Source organism: Molossus molossus, unplaced genomic scaffold (assembly GCF_014108415.1).
Source record: "Molossus molossus isolate mMolMol1 unplaced genomic scaffold, mMolMol1.p scaffold_m16_p_13, whole genome shotgun sequence".
Lineage (NCBI taxonomy): Eukaryota > Metazoa > Chordata > Mammalia > Chiroptera > Molossidae > Molossus > Molossus molossus.
Window position 1 is genome coordinate 86,777,802 of NW_023425348.1, and position 21,154 is coordinate 86,798,955.

General features: G+C 40.4%; 1 protein-coding gene across 1 annotated transcript in view; it reads right to left on the reverse strand.

Moving 5' to 3' along the window:
* PATL1 (PAT1 homolog 1, processing body mRNA decay factor) overlaps positions 1–21,154 on the reverse strand; it is a 33,046-nt gene that overhangs the window by 3,186 nt on the left and 8,706 nt on the right. Inside the window, exons 3-16 of the mRNA XM_036259166.1 lie at positions 20,882–21,099; positions 20,505–20,585; positions 19,252–19,446; positions 18,211–18,312; positions 17,174–17,263; positions 16,738–16,958; positions 14,747–14,836; positions 11,381–11,561; positions 9,803–9,926; positions 9,241–9,338; positions 8,641–8,700; positions 7,585–7,733; positions 6,228–6,387; positions 1,185–1,340 (exon numbers count right to left, since the gene is read on the reverse strand). Coding sequence (XP_036115059.1) covers positions 1,185–1,340; positions 6,228–6,387; positions 7,585–7,733; positions 8,641–8,700; positions 9,241–9,338; positions 9,803–9,926; positions 11,381–11,561; positions 14,747–14,836; positions 16,738–16,958; positions 17,174–17,263; positions 18,211–18,312; positions 19,252–19,446; positions 20,505–20,585; positions 20,882–21,099 — 1,925 coding nt within the window. The remainder of the gene's footprint in view (positions 1–1,184; positions 1,341–6,227; positions 6,388–7,584; positions 7,734–8,640; positions 8,701–9,240; positions 9,339–9,802; positions 9,927–11,380; positions 11,562–14,746; positions 14,837–16,737; positions 16,959–17,173; positions 17,264–18,210; positions 18,313–19,251; positions 19,447–20,504; positions 20,586–20,881; positions 21,100–21,154) is intronic.

Below are 21,154 nucleotides of genomic sequence, written 5' to 3' on the forward strand. Positions count from 1 at the left end.
GTTAATGCCTGCGTCACAGTGCTAATGGGTCATAAAGAGAAGATGGGGATGCTCTGAGATTCCACCCCCCTTTCTGAGTTCCATTCACAGAGGATAATCCTGCCTTTCCACAAAAGGTCCTGTCAGACCTCATAATTTATTACTGCCTTTATCAAATCTAATACCAGAAAAGCAAATTACATGGAGAGCACATAACTGATCACTCCAGGCCCCATCGGAAGCCCCTGAGGCACTGCCACTGCTCTCCCTTCAGTCATGCTCTGAGAGGTTTTCGGGTGCGAGGAAAGAGCCTACTGTTTCACGTTACTGTCACAGATGGCCCTTCATGAGTGCCACCCATGTACTGGGCATTACAGTGACTGTTCACAGCTGTTGTCTCATCTCAGTAACAGGAAAACGCTGAAGTAGGCATCACCCCCCTACCCCTCATATATCAGGAAACTGTGGCTCAGGAAAGTGAAATAATATGTTCAGGGTCCCACACCTAGAAAGTGGCAGGCAAGGAATGAAAACTTGCTCTAAGAGCTAGTGCTCTTTCTTCTGTGTTATGCTTCCCCTAAGAGTCTCTGGATCTTTAACTTGATGGGATGTTCTTCTATTTGTAGTTGTATAACAAAGACTGCTACTTACTCACATAATATGCGTTCCTCCTCCTATGAGAGCACTGATTTCATTTGTGGTGACAATGGTGTGAACTAAACGATGTTTTCCAGCTTTCCCTGCAGTTAGGTGTGGTATGTGACTAAGACTAGCCATTGAGATTAAGTAACTGTTGGTTAAAACTCCTGGAAAAGCTTCATAAGAAAGACAGACAGCTAATCCACCTGTTTTAGCCCTCTGCACCCACCTCCCCTCCTGATGCAAAGCAGAGCCTTGACTTCTACAACAACTATGGACACAGAGAAGTCATGAGCACACCGCTGAGGACTGCAGAGAAGGCAAAGTGAAGGAGCCTGAATCCCTGGCGATGCTGTGGAGCCACTATACCAGATTTGTTGACATGAGATACACAAAATTCTATTGTGCTGAAATCACGGTTATTTCTAACCTCTATTACTAGGAGCTTAATGTAACTCCCAATTGAAAGAAACTTTTAGAACAAGTTGCCACAGCAGCCATTATTGTTATCTGTAACTCAAATTTAGAAGCCTTACAAAATTCAGGGATGAAAAAGGCAAGACCACCTTGTTCTGGAGAACAGCAGTGAGGTGAGGATTAGAGGGTGCTGGTGCAGCTGCACTCTGAGGTAGGTTCATTAGCTGTTGCAGAAGGCTGGTGACAGTCACTGATGGAAGATGATAGAGGAGGAGAGAGAAGGGACTCAATAAGCACGGCAGCACCTACAAAGAGTAAATAAAGGCGTTAGATCCGGCAACTGTTCCTTCAGTCACCTCCGTCAGTGGGCACGATGGGAGGTGCTCAGCTTACACTCCATTTCCCGGGGAGATGTAACCACAAGGGCTGACAAGTCTAGCAGATACTACTAGTTTTAAGAACGAATTCTAAATTATCTCAACTCAATTTGCATAGGAAACATGACTTGTATGAAGCAAGGGTATAAAACCACTTCTCATATACAAAAGATTCATGATAAAATATCAGTATTTTAATTTATCCCACAAATATTTAAATGTCTACCATGTACCAGGTATTTAAGCTAAAAACAAAAGTTAAAAGGAATGATATACCCCTAGGGATAAAAAATAGAGAGGGGAAGATGAGTAAATAGGCAATTTCAATATATTGTGAGAAATACTCTAAGATAGGTATATTCTAGTGCTACAGAATTACTGAGTATTTTCAGACTTAATTCCATCATGGTTTGTCTTTATAAAAGCTCAATGAGGAAGTGGAAAAATTTACCAATTTTATAGATTGTTAGAGAATCTAAGTGATCAGAAGCTCAGTGTTCAGAGTTACAAAGCTAGTAGCTAGAAATAGAATCCAAGGCTGTTGGATTGTAGCCTGCTAGCCACTCATTTCTTTTGGCCATAAGAGCCAGACTGAAAAGTTAAAATACAGAGCTACTGCCCAGCCAGTGTGGCTCAGTTGGTTGAGTGTTGTCCTATGCATCAAGGGGTCACTGGTTCAATTCTTGGTTGGGACACATGCCTAGGTTTCAGACTCAATCCCTAGTAGGGGGTGTGCAGGAGGCAGTAGATCAATGTTTCTCTCTCACAGATGTTTCTGTCTCTGTCTCCCTCTCACTTCCTCTCTACCTAAAAACCAGTAAAAATATATATATTTTAAAAATGTATAGAGCTACCAACATAACTAGGTTACAACACAAGAAAGGAAATCAATAGTACTTCCAGCACTCAATGCCCATGGTATAAAAAAACTGATGGTTTTAGTTTAAATAGCAGCCAAGGATGGAGAGTAGGCTACTTTTTGTGATCTACTCTACATAAACAAAGCTTTAAAAATTAAAGCACTTTTGCCCTGGCCGGTTTGGCTCAGCGGTTAGAGCGTCCGCCTGCGGTCCGGAAAGACCCGGGTTCGGTTTCCGCTAAGGGCATGTACCTCGGTTGCAGTTTGTCCCCGGCCCTGGCTGGTCGTGTGAGTGGCGACCACTCGATGTGTCCCTTTCACATCGATGTTTCCCTCTCTCTCTCTTCCTCTCCCTCCCTCCCACTCTGTCTGTACAAAAAATGGAAAAATGTCCTCGGATGAGGATTAAAAAAAAAAAAAATTAAAGCACTTTTATATATACATGAAAGTATAATGAAGTCCATGTACCCACCTACCCATCATCCAACTTCAACAATTAAACCAACATATGGCAATCTATTAAATCTGTTCCTCATTTATCATATCATTCCATCTATAAATACTTGCATCTCTAACCAAACCTCTCTTGACAAAATTTAATTCAATATCATCTAATATATACTCCAAATTCAAAAATTTCCAATTGTCTCAAAAATGTCTTTTAGCAGCTAGTTTATTCTATCTAATCACGGTTTAAATAAGATCCACACATTGACTGCACTTGGTTGGTAAGACTTTTTTTTTAAAAGATCCTCACCCGAGGATATTTTTCCATTTATCTTCAAATCGAGTGCCAGGGAGGGAGGAAGGGAGGGAGAGAGAGAGAGAGAGAGAGAGAAACATCAATGTGAGAGAGACACATCGATTGGTTGCTTCCCGCACGACCCCAACCAGGGCCAGGGACCTAACCGAAACTGAGGTAGGTGCCCCTGACGGGAATCAAAGCCCACTCTTTGGTCTGCGGCCATGCTCCAACAGCTGAGCCAAACCGGCCAGCGCAGTCGGTGAGGCTTTAAAATCTGCTGACAGGTCCTCTGTCACTGTCCATCTCCTTTTCCCATTTCACTGGGAGATGCTGGGTCATTTGCCTCATAGTCTGGATCCAGCTAATTGCACCTGTGTGGTATCATTTAACAAATTCCTCCATCCTCTTTTCTTAGTTAAAATTAGAGGTTTGATTAGATTCAAGTTCAATGGGGATTGCTGGAGGGGCAGCAGAGCTGTGTGCTTCCTACTGCATCATGTCAAGAATGCACATAATGTCTGGTTGTCCCCTTAGTGGTGTGAACAGTGATAGCGGGTTCAGGTGTTGTTAGCCTGCTCCAACCCCTGTAAAGTTCCCCATCCACCTTTTACCTAATGCTTTCAACATGACTGCTGTCCAGATTGCTTTTTCCATTGGGGGTTGTAAAATGATTTCCTAATTTTATCCTATTTTTGCATTTAGTAGCTGAAATTCTTCTATAAAGAACTTTCAATTTCTCTGGTTACCATATTTGGTTGTGATGGAAAGGCAGAATGAACACTTGATTCTTGTCCTTTACTTTTTGGTTTTCAGAATAATAAGTTGATGGCCTAGCAATCTCTGAGGGTGACTGACATATTTTTCGGTACCATTCTAAACTCATGAAATATACCTATTTCAATCCACTGCTGTAGTTTTTCTTCAAGATGCAAATAATCCCACTTTTACCAATAGGAGCTCCTTTTTGAGTTGGTTTGTGCATCTTTTCACAGGACCCTAGTAATCTTTGGCTTCCTTGCTTTCTGGCACAGAGATTCCAGGATTATTTTGTACATTTTATGCCTCGGTCCTGGAATTAGTTCTTACTTCAAGGAAATGTCATTTAGAAGAGTGGTCTACTACGCATTAATAAATATAGGCAAAAACTTAGCCTCTCCATGTAACCAAGTTTTCCCCACTAGCGGGTAATCTCCACTGAAGCAGGGATCTTTGGATTCCTAGCTCCTAGCACTTAGAAGCAGATGTATTTCTAAAACCCAAAACAGTGCCTGGAACATAGAAGTGTTCAGTACATTTCTGCTGAATGAATAAAGCTCTCTCAAACTTGTTTTCATTGATGATTAGGATTATTGATTATTGATGATCTGAGTAATAAGGATGAGTGAGTGCCTGCCTCCTTGCCTATAATTTACATGCTGTAAGATTGTGGTTCCTTTTAGACTTGTCTTCTGTTTTCTAGGGTAAATCTCTAATGCTTAACCTCCAACCCATTTTTCATTCTTGAACTCTTTAAAAAATGTACTTGTCTCATCTCATTTCACTTTTTCCAATGACAAGACCTAAACTTCACATTCATTTCTTCAGCAGATGCTAAAATTTCAAGGTGTTTTTTCAACTCATTTCAGAAGGGATAATTTTCAACTCTCTCATGTTATACCACTAATGTATTTTGAGATCGTGTTTCTTGGGGACTATTTGCAGATGGTTGTTGCTCAACTTGTAGTCTTACTCTAACAGGTTCACTATCATTAATTCTATTTTTCTTAATCTCAGAGTTAATAATATTAGCCCTTTGTGCTACCCTTATCGATTTCTTGTTTTGAACTTCTAAGACTGTTCCAAGTTTCACTAACCTTTCAAGTGTTACAATAGGATTAAGCAGAGAACAATTCTTACCAAGAGCTAACTTGTAAACTTGATAATCATGTTTCAATTTCCAATCTAGTTTATTTTTATTTATTTATCTGTTACTCCTCACCTGAGGATATCTTCCCATTGATTTTTAGATATAGTGGAGGGACAGAGGGAAAGAGAGAAAGAGAAACATTCATGTGAGAGAGACACATCAATTGGTTGCCTCCTGCATGACCCTGACTGGGGCCAGGGATCAAACCGGCAACCTAGGTATGTGCCCTTGGCCAGGAATCAAACCCACGACCCTTCGGACCTCGGGTTAACCACTGAGCCAAACCAGTCAGGGCTTCCAACCTAGCTTAGATAGTGATAAAAGGTACTTAAAAGCACTGGCATGATTCCTGTAGGCAGGATGCCATTCAACTCAGTCTACAGGTAAATGTTAAGCTGGTGACAACAGCCCAAAGAGTGATACTTTACATTCAGCAAAGTAACCGAGACCCTAGTTTACAAACTATGTGAGCATCATATTCAGCTGGAGACCCTGTTCTAGATACAGAGGACTGCTCTTTCCTCTGTAAATTCTGATTCAGCCTGTGTGGGGCAGGGCTAAATTATTTGCTTCCCAAGTAAATCGGATACAGCCCACACCTTTACAGCTACACTAAATAAGAAGGAATTACTGCTTTCTTCATGTTTAGAAACATGGAATTAAAATTATAGTTTGTGCTCAGTGGTTAGAGTGTCGGCCTACATACCAGAGTCCCGGGTTCGGATCCCGCTAAGGGCACATACCTCAGTTGTGGTTCGTCCCCAGCCCGGGGTGGGGTCGTGCGGGTAGCAACCAGTCGATGTGACTCTTTGACATTGATGTTTTTCTCTCTCTCTTCCTCCCTCTCTCCCTCCTGCTCTATTTGAAGATTAATGCAAATATGTCCTCGGGTGAGGATTAAAAATAAATAAGTAAGTAAATATAGGCCTGGGGCCTGGCTGGTTTGGCTCAGTGGTTGAGCAATCAACCCATGCACCAAGAGGTTGCCAGTTCAATTCCCAGTCAGGGCACATGTCCAGGTTGTGGGCCAAATCCCCAGTGTGGGGCATGTAGGAGGCAGGCAATCGATGTTCTCTCTCATCAATGTTTCCATCTCTTTCTCCCTCTCCCTCTCTAAAATCAATTAAAAAATATATGTATATAAGCCTAGAGTAAAGTTTTGTTTTAAATAATTAAGTCATACTGCCAAAGGTTAGGTGAAACAATACATAAAGAATGGAGAGGAAAAGACATTTGGATTCTAGAACTCGTATTCACTAGGAAGACCCAAAGGAAAGATGTCCCTCCCTCCCTCGTGTGATTCACCTCATCCTGTGCATCCTTCTTGATAAGGAAAGGGAGGTTCCTGGCTGTTGTCATGAGAATGTCAGCTGCTTGCTCTGTGGAGAGGAAAGGAAGAATGCGGGCAACCATTCTCTTCCCTTTTCGGATACACATGATCTGTACAAAGTGGTCATCACTTGGCCTGCAGAGGAAGAAAAATGCTAACTTAGGTCAGTAAGAACAATATAAAAAATCCTTTTTTTCCTCTCATGTTACTAAATAAATGTACTGCATTCATTTTCACTGTACAATTACAAAATAATGAGAATTCCTTCTCCAACTCTCCACCAAATAATAGAAAGTAATTTTTCAAGTTCCTCAAATGTAGAACATTGTTTCAAAAACTGTATGTTAAAAAACTTGGTCAAAGTATATACATAAATTTTCTTTTTAACTTTTAACCAACTATACAAATAACATGGTTAATACAGCAAAATCTAAAAAATATGTATGCAAAGATGAAAATATTCATAATCTCTGAGGCAGTGTTAACATTTTTTAAGTTTTTGCTGTATATATTTTTATCTTTCATAAAAAGATCGGTCCATAGAATTCATATGGCTTTGTTACTTCTCCCAATAACTTCTTGTGACCAATTTTCTACATCAATAAATATACTTCAACTACATACGTTTTAATGGCTTCATAACATTCCAATCCATGGATAAACCACATTTATCCAACCAGTTCCCTGTCAGCCCAACTCCAGAAAAGAAGTCATTTATTCTTATGTTCTGTTTGGTGTATGTCCTGGCTTAGATAGTCCTCTTGCATTCATCAAACAAATATTTGGGATTTATAGAACATTTACCATTAGCAAGATTCTCTTCCAGATACTGGGTGGGAGAGAGATGACAGAGATACAGAAAAAAAGATATATTAAGGAGCTTAGTCTCCATTGGAAGATTGACTGGTTTCTGCAGTATATGAGTAATCTATAAAAATCCCAAAGAAGTTTAAATGTTTACACTTTTCAGCTTACTAGGAAAGAAAATACACAAAGATTACATGGCTGAACATGCTAGTAAGCAAAAACCAGGTATAATCTAAACTCAAAAACAGAAACTAAATAATACTCCCCAATGTCTCTCCAGCACCCAGCACAGTCCCCAGTAGATATTTGTTGAATAAATGAATTCAGGATAAAGGTAATTTTTTCCTGGCTGGGAAAGATTACAAAATGTTTTATATGGCATTTGAATTAGGCCGAAAGGAAAGACTTGGAGCTTACCGAGATGGTAAGGAAGAATATCTAAAAGGTAGAAATGTATAAAGTTCAATTTAGCAGAGTAGGGAGTCCAGCTAGTCTCCTGTTTTCCTCAAAGTGCACAATTCTTACCTCTCTTGTCCGGGTAATTTCCCCCTTAGGTTGTCATACATGCTACAAATTTTGTGCTTTCTTTCCTCTGTCAGTGCAGGTCTCTCTTCTTCTAGACTTAGGAGATAACGCCTTTCATAATCCTCCACATCCAGGAGTAGACTGTAGGTCTAAATGAGGGTCAGAATATTAGATAAACCACCTCACAGTTTAGAACTACCAGATAAAGACCCAGGAATAAAAGCTCACTATAGTAAAATTGAGAGACCAAAGGTGCTCTTTTAAATCCAGAAAAGCATAGTGAAATAACTTTTAAAAATTCTTCAAAAACCTATCTTCATCCCTCCTTAACCTGTAATCCAGAAGGTGATGATAGTGACATGATTACACCCTTTCTAAAATTTCCCAGCAGCAACAATGGCACTGTAACATGAACAACCTGTACCACTTGCTCCAAGTTATGCCTTACATTAATAAAAACAAAAATTGTTTTACTACTGTGTGCCCAGCACTGTTCTAAGCGCTTTGCATGTATGTACTCACCGAATATTTACGACAGCCCAGTGAGAAAGAGACTATTATCAATTAAAAGTTAAAAAGGCATGATTTGCAGCCTGGTTCCAGAGTCTGCTCTTGGCCTTGCAACATAGTATTTACTAATTACAGAGTAACTGCCAGGGTGTTACCTTGTTTTTCTCAGCACCTAGCACAGTGCCTAGCATCCAGGGAGTATCCGATAAAATATGTGAAGTGCCTCAATTGATAAAATTCATTCATAGATGGAACAATGTCATTTTTATTCCCATTTTCCTAGAAAGGTGACAGCTAGCACTCAGCTGTGACCTGAACAAGTTTGGACCAAACCCCAGGACTTGTGTAAGTGCAGTGCTCTTTCTATGAGGCCACAGGTAAGGTACACCACATTCCTTTCTAGTAGGCTCAGTATATAATAGGCACGTAACAAGAACATATCAATTAATAAAAATTACAGAACACTGCCTCCTTTCCCACTTCTTGTGTACATATACATTTGACAGTTACTTATTTGAAACCATAGCAACGAATTCTAAAACTTACTTTCTCAATTATGACAAGGGTTTTCCGTCTCTTGTCTCGAACCTGTTTTTCTTTTGTTTCCTAAAAAAACGACAAGACTAATCAATGTGGACTCTACTTCTGTTAAAACTAAGTTTCTAAGTGTGCATATGTTAGTTTCATTTGTGACAAGACTTTGAGAAGACAATCTTGACTTTGCAAGTTAATAATCTAAAAACAGCACTGATGCAGACAAAGGTCATAGAGTTGATTGGATCAAGCCATTAAACTGAATTCACAGATAGATAACTATAGAATGCAGTAGAAGATGTCATAGAAAAATCTTAAAACATACAGAAAACGATAACTTAAAAATTGGAGAAAAGAGCTGATACTGTTTGTGGCCAGTTACCCCGTGGAAGAATTCCTGCCACCCCAGGTGCTGCCTTGCTGCCGCAGACATGAAGGTATCAGAATCTCAGCACAGCTGAAGAGAATCAGAATGCCGTGCCAGGCCAGAAGCTCCAGGTGAAGTTAGACTACATAAACAGCTCCATTATGCCTGATTTCATTCCACAATGACCCCAAAAGAAGCAATGACCACCCAGAATTTCTTAAACACACAATTCTGCTGACACTTACATCATCCTCAGTCCGAGATGTCACAACAGCGTCAATCATTTTCCGGGGGTTATTCACACTAGAGACAGTAAGCTTTCCCAAAGAGCCCTCAAACTGCACTGTAAGGACAGAACATTTCCAACAAATAAAAATTCAGCAATGCTGGCAGGCAGCTTTCTGAGATCTTTATATTCTTATTGTTTACTCATAACCTAACAATTTACTACAAAAAATCCACGTATCATCTAAAGCAATCTCCTGTCAAAATCTGTGCTTTCTCATATTTTTGTTACAATAATAATCAAATAAAGATCTGAAGTGTTCCTCCTTTAACCATTTTAGCTACATTAAAAATTAAAACAAGTATTAAAAAGTTATGGAATCTCAAATAGAAAAGGACCTAAAAAGTCATTTACCACACCATTTATTCCACACTTGAATAAAGGCTGATCCCTGTATTAAGAACAATGGTACTTTATAAATCAGTTTTAAACATCTCTATCCAATCACCTATAGTTATTTATATTTTATCACATCAGCAGCCTGTCAAATTTCTATTATGGGCATGGGGATAAGGGCTTACCTGGCTTATAGGCGTGCTCTAGTTTAGCCACCTGAGGGGTAATGAGCTTGGTGCGCTCCTTTTTAGGGCCATCACCTTGCAATTCTTCAGTAGCTGACAGTTTCTCCAGTTTTTCAAAGTAATTCTGCCACATGAGAAGATAATTTCAATTACAATACAAACACAGAATATGGCAGCTCTTTAAAATTAAATAATTATACTGGTGGCTATAACAACTTGCCCTCTGTAAATGTACTGATCTCTCATTTTTGTTAGACTGCTATAAATTATCAAAAAATCCCAGCCTTCAAAAAAGCTGATCATCAGTGGAAATATCTTTAATGTTGGACTGCTAATATTCTTTTTTTAAATCTTCACTCAAGGATATTTTTCTGTTTATCTTCAGGTAGACAGAAAGGGAGAGAGACACACATTGACGTGAGAGGGACACACGGACTGGTTGCCTCCCGCACGACCCCGACCAGGGCCGGGGACGAACCAAAACCAAGGTACATGTCCCTGACTGGAATTGAACCGGCAACTCTTTGGTCTGAGGGCCGATGTTCTACCACTGAGCCAAACCGGCCAGGGCAGATTGCTAATATTCTTTAAAAAAAAAATTGTTTTTAAACTTTTATACTTGAAAAAATAGGAGGGAGGGAGGGGGAGAGAAAGAGAGAGGGAGAAAGAGAGAGGGAGAAGCATTGATGTGAGACACACACTGATTGGCTGCTTCCCACACAACCTCGACCAGGGCCAGGGACGAACCGAAACCGAGGTACATGCCCTTGGCCCGATGCTATAACTGCTAAGCCAAAATGGCCAGGGCTAAAATATTTTAAATATATTTTAAAAAATATTTTTAAAATTTTTTTAGGGGAAAGGAAGGGAGGAGAGAGATATAAACATCGATTGGCTGCCTCTTGTACGCCCCCTACTGGGGACTGAGCCTGCAACCCAGGCATGTGCCCTGAAGGGGAATTGAATGGGGACCTCTCAATCCACTGAGCCACACTGGTGGGGTGGACTGCTAATATTCTTTTTTTTTTTAATCCTCACCCGAGGACATTTTTCCATTTTTTGTTCAGGTAGAGTGGGGGGGAGAGAGAGGAACAGAGAGAGAGAGAGAGAGAGAGAGAAACATCGACGTGAAAGGGACACATCGAGTGGCTGCCACCCGCACGACCAACCAGGGCCGGGGACAAACTGCAACCGAGGTACATGCCCTTAGCGGGAAACGAACCCGGGTCTCTCAGGACCGCAGGCCGACACTCTAACCGCTGAGCCAAACCGGCCAGGGCGGACTGCTAATATTCTTAATTGAAAGAACCAGATTACTGATGCCAAAGGTATTTGAAAACATTGGTCTGAGAGCCTGTGTGTGAAAAATAAAGGCATATATGCAGACCTTTTAGCGAATACTGTGTGAGGCCATCCAACTCGAAAAGAGGACAGAATTTGCTTAGTCATTCTTATCCACATGCAGACTACTAAGAAAAATCCTATCAATATTCAAATCTACTGATATTTAAATGAATGACTTCACCAGAGAAAGGGACTACTAAACTATTATCCTCAAAACTAGCACAGAATATATACCTGGTAATAAAAATCATCCAAGTAAGGATCAGTGCTTTGCAGTTGCATCATCTGGATTTTGGAGACCCAGTCCTTTTCTCGCTGCAACATGAGATTGGCATAAGGGTCTTTTCGGAGATGATCTTGATGACTGCTCCGGTGACTTCCTCTATCTCCTGCACCATTGAGATTCCGATGCTGACTGAAAAACAAACATATGCCATCTTCACTTCACGTGGGTACATTAATTATGCCTTATAATATAGGAATAAATCAGGCCAATTTACAAAAAGATTCCTTTGCTTTTGTTAAAAGAGAAGTGTAAAAGAGCTGATTCTTTACAAAAATGTGAGAGGAAAGAGTTATGCAATATACATTTAAGGAAATAAAACTAAGATCTGACTTCCTTACCACATGCTAAGCACTTTCACCTATGGACTTTTGTATAAGCCCTATAATAACCCTATGAGGTAGTAGGTTTAAGCCAACAAACCAAGGCAAAAGAGATCAGGTAATTTGTCCAAAGACACACAACTGGTCAGAGAAGGAGATGTGAACACAGGCCAATTTAATTCCTAGTCTATATACCTTTTCTAACTTGCTGAAAATCACGAAATACTTCAAATGTAGAGAAAAGCCCTGTAAATACTGTAATAAACATCCATTTACCTTCCACCTAGACATAATGAAAAAAATCTATTTTGCCAAGTTAGCCACAGATTTTTAAGTAGCAGTATTAAGTGTTACATTTAAGGCTGAAGGCCCTCTTGTATTTGTCTGGATGGATCCCAGTTTCCGGCATCCCTTCCTTCCTAGAGGAATGACTTTGGTATATATCTTCCCTGAAATGTTTTATACTTTTTCTTTTTAAAATTTATTTTAAAAAAATGTTTTATGAATTTTTTAAAAATAGAAGAAGCGAGAGAGAGAAATGTTGATTGGCTGCCTCCTGCACAATCCCCACTGGGGATAGAGCCTGAAACTCAGGCACGTGCCCTGACCGGGAATCAAACTGGGACTTCTCAGTCCATAAATCCACACCAGCTGGGCTTAAATTTATTTTTTATTGTTGACAGTATTACAGATATCCCCATTTCCTCCCCTCTAACCCCTTTCACCCAGCCCCCGCCCTACCCCAGGCCTTTACCACACTCTTCTTTGGTTACTTGTGTGTCCATCTTAAAATTTTATACAGTATTATTCTGTGTACCTTTCAGTTTTATATAAATAGTCTCCTTGTTTCTTACTCAACACTATGCTTTTCATATTTATCCGCACTGATAATATACCCAGGTGTGTACTAAAAACTAGAACTGCTAAGATGTGGTATAAGACATTTTCAACCTTATTATTTATTGCCAAATTCTCTATAAGAGGCTGTACATTTCATTCTTGCTAACAATGATAGTGATGAGACACTTCAAGTTTTGCCTATCTGGTGATGTAAAATGCTTATCTAATATTTTTAAAATGTTTTTATTGATTTTGAGAGAGAAAGGAAGGAAGAGGAAGAGATAGATAAAAACATCAATGAGAGAGAAACATTGATCGTCTGCCTCCTGCACACTCCTTACTGGGGATTGAGCCTGCAACCTGGGCATGTGCCCCGAACAGGAATCGAACCGGCGACCTCTTGGTGCCTGGGACGACACTCAACTACTGACCAATACTGGCCAGGCTGCTTATCTAATTTTAATCTGTGTTTTTCTGATTACAAGTGAGCTTTCTGAGACTCTTCGTTTTTATGAACCACGTAGGTTCTACTGGGAACTGTATCATGCCTTTTGTTACACAGAACAGTTATCATGTTATCTACCCTCTTAACAAAGTCAGAAGTGTATAACCCCATATTTCTAATTAATGATAGGCACTAGAATTTTAATACTATACATATATACATATATATATGTGTTTTAAAATGTTTTTATTGATATTTTTAGAGAGAGAGGAAGGGATAAAAACATCAATGTGAGAGAGAAACATCAATGGGCTATCTCCTACACTACCCCTACTGGAGATCGAGCCCACAACCTGGGCATGTGCCCTGACCAGGAATCAAACTGGGATCTCTCAGTTCATGGGATAATGTTCACTCCACTGAGCCACACCAGCCAGGCTTATTACAATATTTTTAAAATGAATAATTTTAGCCCTGGCTGGTGTTGCTCAGTGGTTAGAGTGTCCGCCCATGGACCAAAGGGTCGTAAATTTGATTCCCGGTCAAGGGCATGTACCTAGGTTGCAGGTTTGATCCCTGGCCCTGGTTGGGGTTGTGTGGGAGGCAACCAATTAATGTGTCTCTATCACATCGATGTTTTTCTCTCTCTCTCCGCTCAACCCTCCCTTCCTTTCTTCCATTCCGTCTAAAAATCAATGGAAAAATATCCTTAGGGGAGGATTAACAACAACAAAAAATTTAAGAGCCTGTATATTTTTTTTCATGCAAAAATATTCTAGAATGTCTCAGAAAAGTGAGAAATGATTACACACAAAGAACAATACAAGTGATGGTTGAAGAAACCTCAAAGTTTTGTTTAATTTTCTTATTTTATACATATGAATGATTATACAATAAGCTCCACTAACACAGGGTTTTGTCCTATTCTTTCAATCCCCATTACCTGCTCCAGTCCCTGGTATACAGCTGGGGTCACATATATCAATATATATATTTGTATTTGTCACATGAGGATTGAAGAATTACAGCTATGGCTAAAGAGCGACTGTTGGCTTTACACAAGACCCAAATGTGAGGCTAGCCACCAACATAGTTCAAGATTACCTCAGAGCTGAGATGTAGAGAAAGGTAGTTAAGAGTTTGGTAAAAACTTGGTAAAGAGAACACATAAAATGTTGGCAAAAAAATCTAAACTGTATTTGATTTATGATCAACAGAATTCTAATAATTTGGAAATTAGCTGGCAAAATCTTGTCATTTAAAGCTAGTGTATCACCCTGGCCAGTTTGGCTCAACGGTTAGAGTGTCGACCTGCGGTCCCGAGAGGCCCAGGTTCGGTTCCCGCTAAGGGCGCGTACCTCGGTTGCAGTTTGTCCCCGGCCCTGGTTGGTCGTGCGGGTGGCAGCCACTCGATGTGTCCCTTTCACGTCGATGTTTCTCTCTCTCTCTCTCTCTCTCTGTTTCTGTCTCTCCCTCCCACTCTACCAGAACAAAAAAGGAAAAATGTCCTCGGGTGAGGATAAAAAAAAATATTAATAAAGCTAGTGTATCAAAAATATAAAATGACAACTTATATGTTCTGACTTTACCAGTAAACTAAACTCATACTAATTAAACTTACTAAAAAAGTAAACTAAATTAGTAGCACTTTGTTACATTGTCAAAATATCTGAATTAAGAAACTGCAAAGGAGGAGGGTAAGCACTTACCTCCTATTCTGTTGCTGTCTCTGATGCAAAAGTCGACGGTGCTGTGGATGAAGGTGAGTGGTGTCTGCTCTAAACATTGGGGCCTGAGCTCTAAGAAAAAAGAGAAAAAGTTTTCAATTCCATTGTCCTGATGTTCTGAAGTTTTCAAGAATGTTGTCAGTACAAGATAACTTTAACTTCATACAGGTTCATCCAAGGGAATGTTAAAGTTTATTCTAAGGAAGTCTTTAAGAAGGAAAAGATAGCCCTGGCCGGTTTGGCACAGTGGTAAAGTGCCGGCCCGCAGACCAATGAGTCGTGGGTTAAATTCCGGTCAAGGGCACATACCTCAGTTGCGGTTCGTCCCCGGCCCTGGTTGGAGTTATGTGGGAGGCAACCAGTCGATGTGTCCCTCTCAAATCAATGTTTCTCTCTCTCTCCCTTTCTCTCCCTCCCTGCCTCCCACTCTGTCTGAAGATAAATAGAAAAATATCCTCAGGTGAGGATTAAAAAAAAAAGAAGGAAAAGATAGCCATATGTTCCTATGTCTTCCACAAAGGCCAATTCTCAACTCCTGAGCAGACGATCATAAATTTGAGTGAATTGACAGTCAAGTAGTATAATTCTTTTTCTTTTTCCTCCTGTTAAACCTAAATCTCTAAATAGATTTAATATACCTAGTTAGAACCATTTGGGAATGAAAATATGTGTGACGGTTAAATTTATATGTCAACTTGGCTTAGGCTATGGTGCCCATTTGTTTGGTCAAACATCGGTCTAAATGTTGCTGTGAAGGTATTCTGTATGTGATTAACATTCACAATTAGTTGACCTGAAGAAACAAAGCAATGACCCTTGATAATGTGGGCGGGCCTCACTCAATTTAAGAGCAACAACTGAGGTTTCCCAGAGAAAAAGGAATTCTGCCTCAAGACTGGAATATAAAAGTTCTGCCTGAGTTTCCAGCCTGCCAGCCCACCCTATAAACTTCAGACTCAGTACTCAAATTTCAATATATAAATTAGTAGCACCTTGTTACACTGTCAAAATTAAAAGCACAATTAAACCACAAAGGAGAATGAGTATTTATTTTCTATTGTATGTATGCTCTACATGTATATGTAACATATGATTTAATATATAATTTAAATTAGTTACATACACATACAGAATATATATACGTAAAATAGAAGGTAAGTATGTACAAGGTGGAGCAAAAGTAGGTTTACAGTTGTGAGTATGCAAAACAGTTTATTCTTGTATTATTAATTATTGTATTATTTTCCATATGAACAACTGTAACCCACCTTTGCCCCTTGTACATGTATCTATGGCACCCCTTGATTCTATTTCTCTAAGAACCCTTAGCATATGGTAAGTCCTGTTAAGTGACAAGCACTGTGTGTGTGTGTGTGTGTGTGTGTGTGTATGTATGCAGGTGTTCGTAAAACGAATGTAAAAGTGAGACATAAATTTTAGAAGAAAGTTTAGAAGACAGGTGATTAACAGTAATGTGCCAATGTACATAGGAAGAATGTTTTCTTTTTTCTTTCTTTTTTTTTTTATCCTCACCCGAGGATATTTTTCCATTTTTTGTACAGATAGAGTGGGAGGGAGAGAGGGGAAGGAGAGAGAGAGAGAAACATAAACGTGAAGGGACACATCGAGTAGCTGCCACCCGCACGACCAACCAGGGCCGGGGACAAACTGCAACCGAAGTACGTGCCCTTAGCGGGAACCGAACCCGGGTCTCTCCGGACCGCAGGCCGACGCTCTAACCGCTGAGCCAAACTGGCCAGGGCTACATAGGAAGAATGTGACTTGAGGGAAGTGTGATTCATAAGAAAGTCTGCAGATTGTCACATATTTCTCTGTTTGGCAACTTCAGGATCCAGTAACATTTCAAAATTTATCACATGAAAATATCAAGAAACTGCCATATTATAACATAGATGTAAACAAGAGACTCAGCCAACAATGAATAAACACACAGTAGTACTTGTTGTGTATACCGTAAGTTTTGCAGGTGAGGTCCTGGACCAGGGGGGTGCTGCTGTGGAGGAGGTGGTGTAGCAGGGGGTGGAGCACTAAAGAAGGCACGGAAGCCTGGTGCTGGGGGAAGCATCTGCCCAACTCGCCCTTGCAGCAGCTTGGGATTCATGGCAGCAAGCGGACTACCAACAAATCCAGGGACCCGTGCAAACTGGCTGGGAGACATTCGTCCAGGCGGTAGCTAGAGGGACAAAATCTTAGATTTAGTTCATCAGTAAGTTCTCTTGCTTTTATCCACAGAAAAGTTAATACTGTTTCCATCAGTAACTTTGCTTGAGAAGGTAATAGGAAAAAAAGAGGCAGTAGTGATTGATTAAAGAACAAAACAAGGGTATCATCTAGTGAACCTTAGGAAAGTAAAAGAGCTTTTTATGGGCCGGGCTATTCAGGGCTTACCTGTGCTCCTCCAAGAAGCTGTGCTCTCTGGAGGGGGCTGAGAACAGGAGGAACATTAGGAGGGAAAGGGTGGCCCAGTAGGGAAGAGTTCTAGAAAAAACACAAAAGAAAAAAAATTATACTGAGAAACAGGTAAATCAATATAATAAGGGAACTGAACAGAAATGCAGAATGAACTTGGATATAAAAATTAAAAAAAAAAAATAACCTGGCCGGTTTGGCTCAGCGGTTAGAGCGTCAGCCTGTGGTCCACAGAGACCTGGGTTCGGTTCCCCCTAAGGGCATGTACCTCGGTTGCAGTTTGTCCTCAGCCCTGGTTGGGTTGTGCGGGTGGCAGCCACTCAATGTGTCCCTTTCATGTTGATGTTTCTCTCTCTCCCCCTTCCTCTCTCTCCCTCCCGCTCTGTCTGAACAAAAAAATGGAAAAGTGTCCTCAGGTGAGGATAAAAAAAGTTTTTTTTCTTTATTGATTTTCGAGAGGAAGAGAGACGGAGAGAGAGAAACATCGATGAAAGAAAACATCAAAAGGCCGCCTCCTGCATGCCCTCCACCGGAGATTTGGCCCACAACCTGGGCATGTGCCCTGATAGAATCAAACCGGTAACCTCTTGGTGCATGGGTCAATGCTCAACCACTGAGCCACACCAGCCGGGCTGGATATAAAAACTTTTAATTATACAGTCAAGCTGTCCACTGAAGACATGTAGAAGAGAATAACTATGAAATTGTGAAGTACTATGATAATGTAACATGAAAAAGAAAGCATTAGAAGAAGTGACAGAGATAGCAGGAAACTAGATGATCACACTTGAGTTTAAAATTTTAAAGATAAGAAAAAAACTGAGGTAAGAAACAAATGAACATAATGAACCATGTCTTCTGACCTGGGAACCAGAAGATCCAGAAATTTAAGTATGGATATAGAAAGAAAAAATATGTATAATTTAGGAAAAGTCTATTTACTCGAAAAGTGATTATACAGGCAGTGATAAAAAAAAATATAGACTGCACTTTCATTAGGTTGTAGACTGACATACCGGGACATTGCAGAGCTGGTTTGGAGACATCCTCTCACCATAGGGAGCAGGATAACGTGGTGGCATTGGGGGCCGAACATGGACAGGCTTCGGACACAGAATCTATCAGGACAAACATATAAACAACTACACTCAGTGAAGTCAGTTTTTCCTCTAACTATAGTCCCTCCCCTCTAGTACTGGTAGAGACACAGAACTCAATGCAAAGCCCTACTTCTAAGCAAATTGCTATGGCTAGGGGTTCACATACAGAACCTTTGGTCACTTCCTCTCACAAATACCAAGCAATAGTGCCACTTTTAACTGAGGAAGATTTAGCTAATTCTCCAGTTATCCCCACCCTTCCATGCTATCTGAGGGAGGTACCAGCAGATATTCAAGCTTGCAAATTCTCTCCAAGAGGATGTATTTTGGTAGCAGTGAGGGAGAAGGAATGAAAAGAAAGCTGGAGGATTAACTAAGTCCTATTCTGAAGCCCCTGTGATATGGCCGCCATGCTTAGCTCTTTTGTGATACATTGTGACTCCACCATTTCATGGGATACTGAGCCTAACTAGGCCATACCAACACCACCCTCCCCCCATACCTTCCAAATTGGCCTTCCTTTTCAGCTGCTCGTTTCAGGTGGAGGAAAGTCTATGGAACAGGACTGCACAGGCTCTAGGGAAAGCAGGGATATCTTAAAGGTAAAAAGGGATGTGGACAATGCTGTGTGTTCCCACTCCCCCCAGCTTTCAGTTACCTCTCTGCTAATGTTTTGGGCAGCTAGCAAAACCCTTTAAAAAGGATATATACACTAAATGTGGTTAACTACCCTTTTTCTCCCCCATTTAAAAAGCAGGAGCAACAGGAGCAGCACCAGCAAGGGGCATTAGGGAATGTGTCTCTTATTGGTACTAACTTCTCCTCTAATTGGCTATATTTCTTTCTACTCTAATGCCTACCCAAAACTTCCACCCTCCTCCCAGCCATCACCAATTTCCCAAATAATTTTGCCCAGATTCCCAATACCTGGGCTGAGTGCCTGTTAATGAGAGGTACCTGTTGGTTGAAGCTGGGTACAGCCATCTGCTTAGGTGGGGTGCCTATGGGGACAGCTCTAACAGGAGGACTCCCAATGATAGGTGACGTTGACCGCCTTGGTAATGCACGCTCAGAAAGGTCTCGATCATCTTCTGGGCCTTGTGGGGGCCTCTGAGGCAAGGCATATTCTAACACAGACACTGTAGGCATTTCCTAATTAAGGAAGTAGTAAAAAACAATTAATAATGTTTTAATAATCTCTACAGATGTCAAAATATGGAGAAGTTTTTCAAACATTTTATTTTTTTCATATCCAGTAAAACATACCCTCTGTAGTGTACAGTTCTGAGTTTTAACAAATGCAGAGTCATGAATCTACCACCACACTCAAGATACAGAACAGTGTTATCACTCCTTAACTTCTTTCATACTGTGGCTTTGTAGTCTACCTCTCCCACCACTCGCAACCACGCATCTGTTTTCCAGCCTTATAGTTCTATCTAGAAATGATTTTTTTCTAAATTGCTTTTTTAGAGTCCGGCCAGTGTGGCTCAGTGGTTGAGCGTCAACCCACGTACTGGGAGGTTGCCGGTTCGATTCCTGGTTAGGACACATGCCCAGGTTGTGGGCCCAATCCCCAGTGGGGGGTGTGCAGGAGGCAGCCAATCGATGTTCTCTCTCATTGATGTTTCTATCTCTCCCTCTCACTTTCTCTCTCTCTAAAATCAATAAAGGGGAAAAAAATTTTAAATAGATTTTTTACAGAAAGAAATAGAAACACTGAGGTGAGACTGAAACATTGATTGGTTGCCTCCTGCATGCCCCCTACTGGGGATCGAGCCTGAAACCTGGGCATGTGCCCTGACCAGGAATTAAACTGGGACTTTTCAGTCCATGGGACTATGCTCAATCCACTGAGCTAAATGGTCCAGGCTAGAAATGACTTTTTATGTACTCAAGTTGTACTTTTTATGTACTTTTTATGTACTTTTATGTACTTTTTATGTACTCAAGTTGTAAGCTGACAACTTTAAGCAACAATGGCTTCCTTTCAACCTTTTCAAAGTAAAGCACAGTCAAGTGAGCACTTTCACGGAGACTGAGGAAGGGTAAGATCAAGTGGTACAACTATGAATGCTGGGTGGAGTGATCAACATAAGATTGGAAAATGATATCCAACTATATGTTTCTGCAAGGAAAGGAAGACAATAGTGACCAGCTTGAAATTTTCACATATTAGAAATTTTATATAAAGATAAAATGTTTAATACCTGAGCAAGCAGTGGTCCTCTGATTCGCCTCAGAACTTCAGATCCATCCCAGATGCTGGAATTGAGACTTCCTGGTTGGGGCTAACAAAAAAGGAAAATACACAAAATCTGAAATAGTGTGGGCTCTCTGTATGATGTATCCACTTTTGGTAAACAAGGCTCCAAAAGAGCCTGAACTGCTTGAAAATAAGAAATTATTGTGTTCCAAAGCATGTATCATTCCCCAACTTAATGTCTAGAATTGTTATCAGGAATTACATTAACAATTTTCTATGGATTATGTAATTCTCTCATTATAGTTGATAAAATAAAATGGCAAAGCTCAATATTTCACTTTAGTTATAGTCTGCTACTGTGTTAGAACCAGAGTAACTTACTTGCAAAACTGGCTTGGTCTGCACTGCCCTCATGATGGCTGGATCTTCTAGCTCATTTTCAATCACCATCTTACTGAGCCGTTCTGCCAGATTCTCCTCATGGTCACCCAACAAGTCCATCTCATCCCTTTCTCCATTGCCTGTTTGTTCATTGACTACTACCGGTAGCTTCTCTTCCAATTCAGCCAGTCGCTCATGTGCTTCCTGCCAATCATCATCTATAAGGAAACCATAAAAAAGAAATATAGTTCATATTAGAACTAAAAAGTTTTA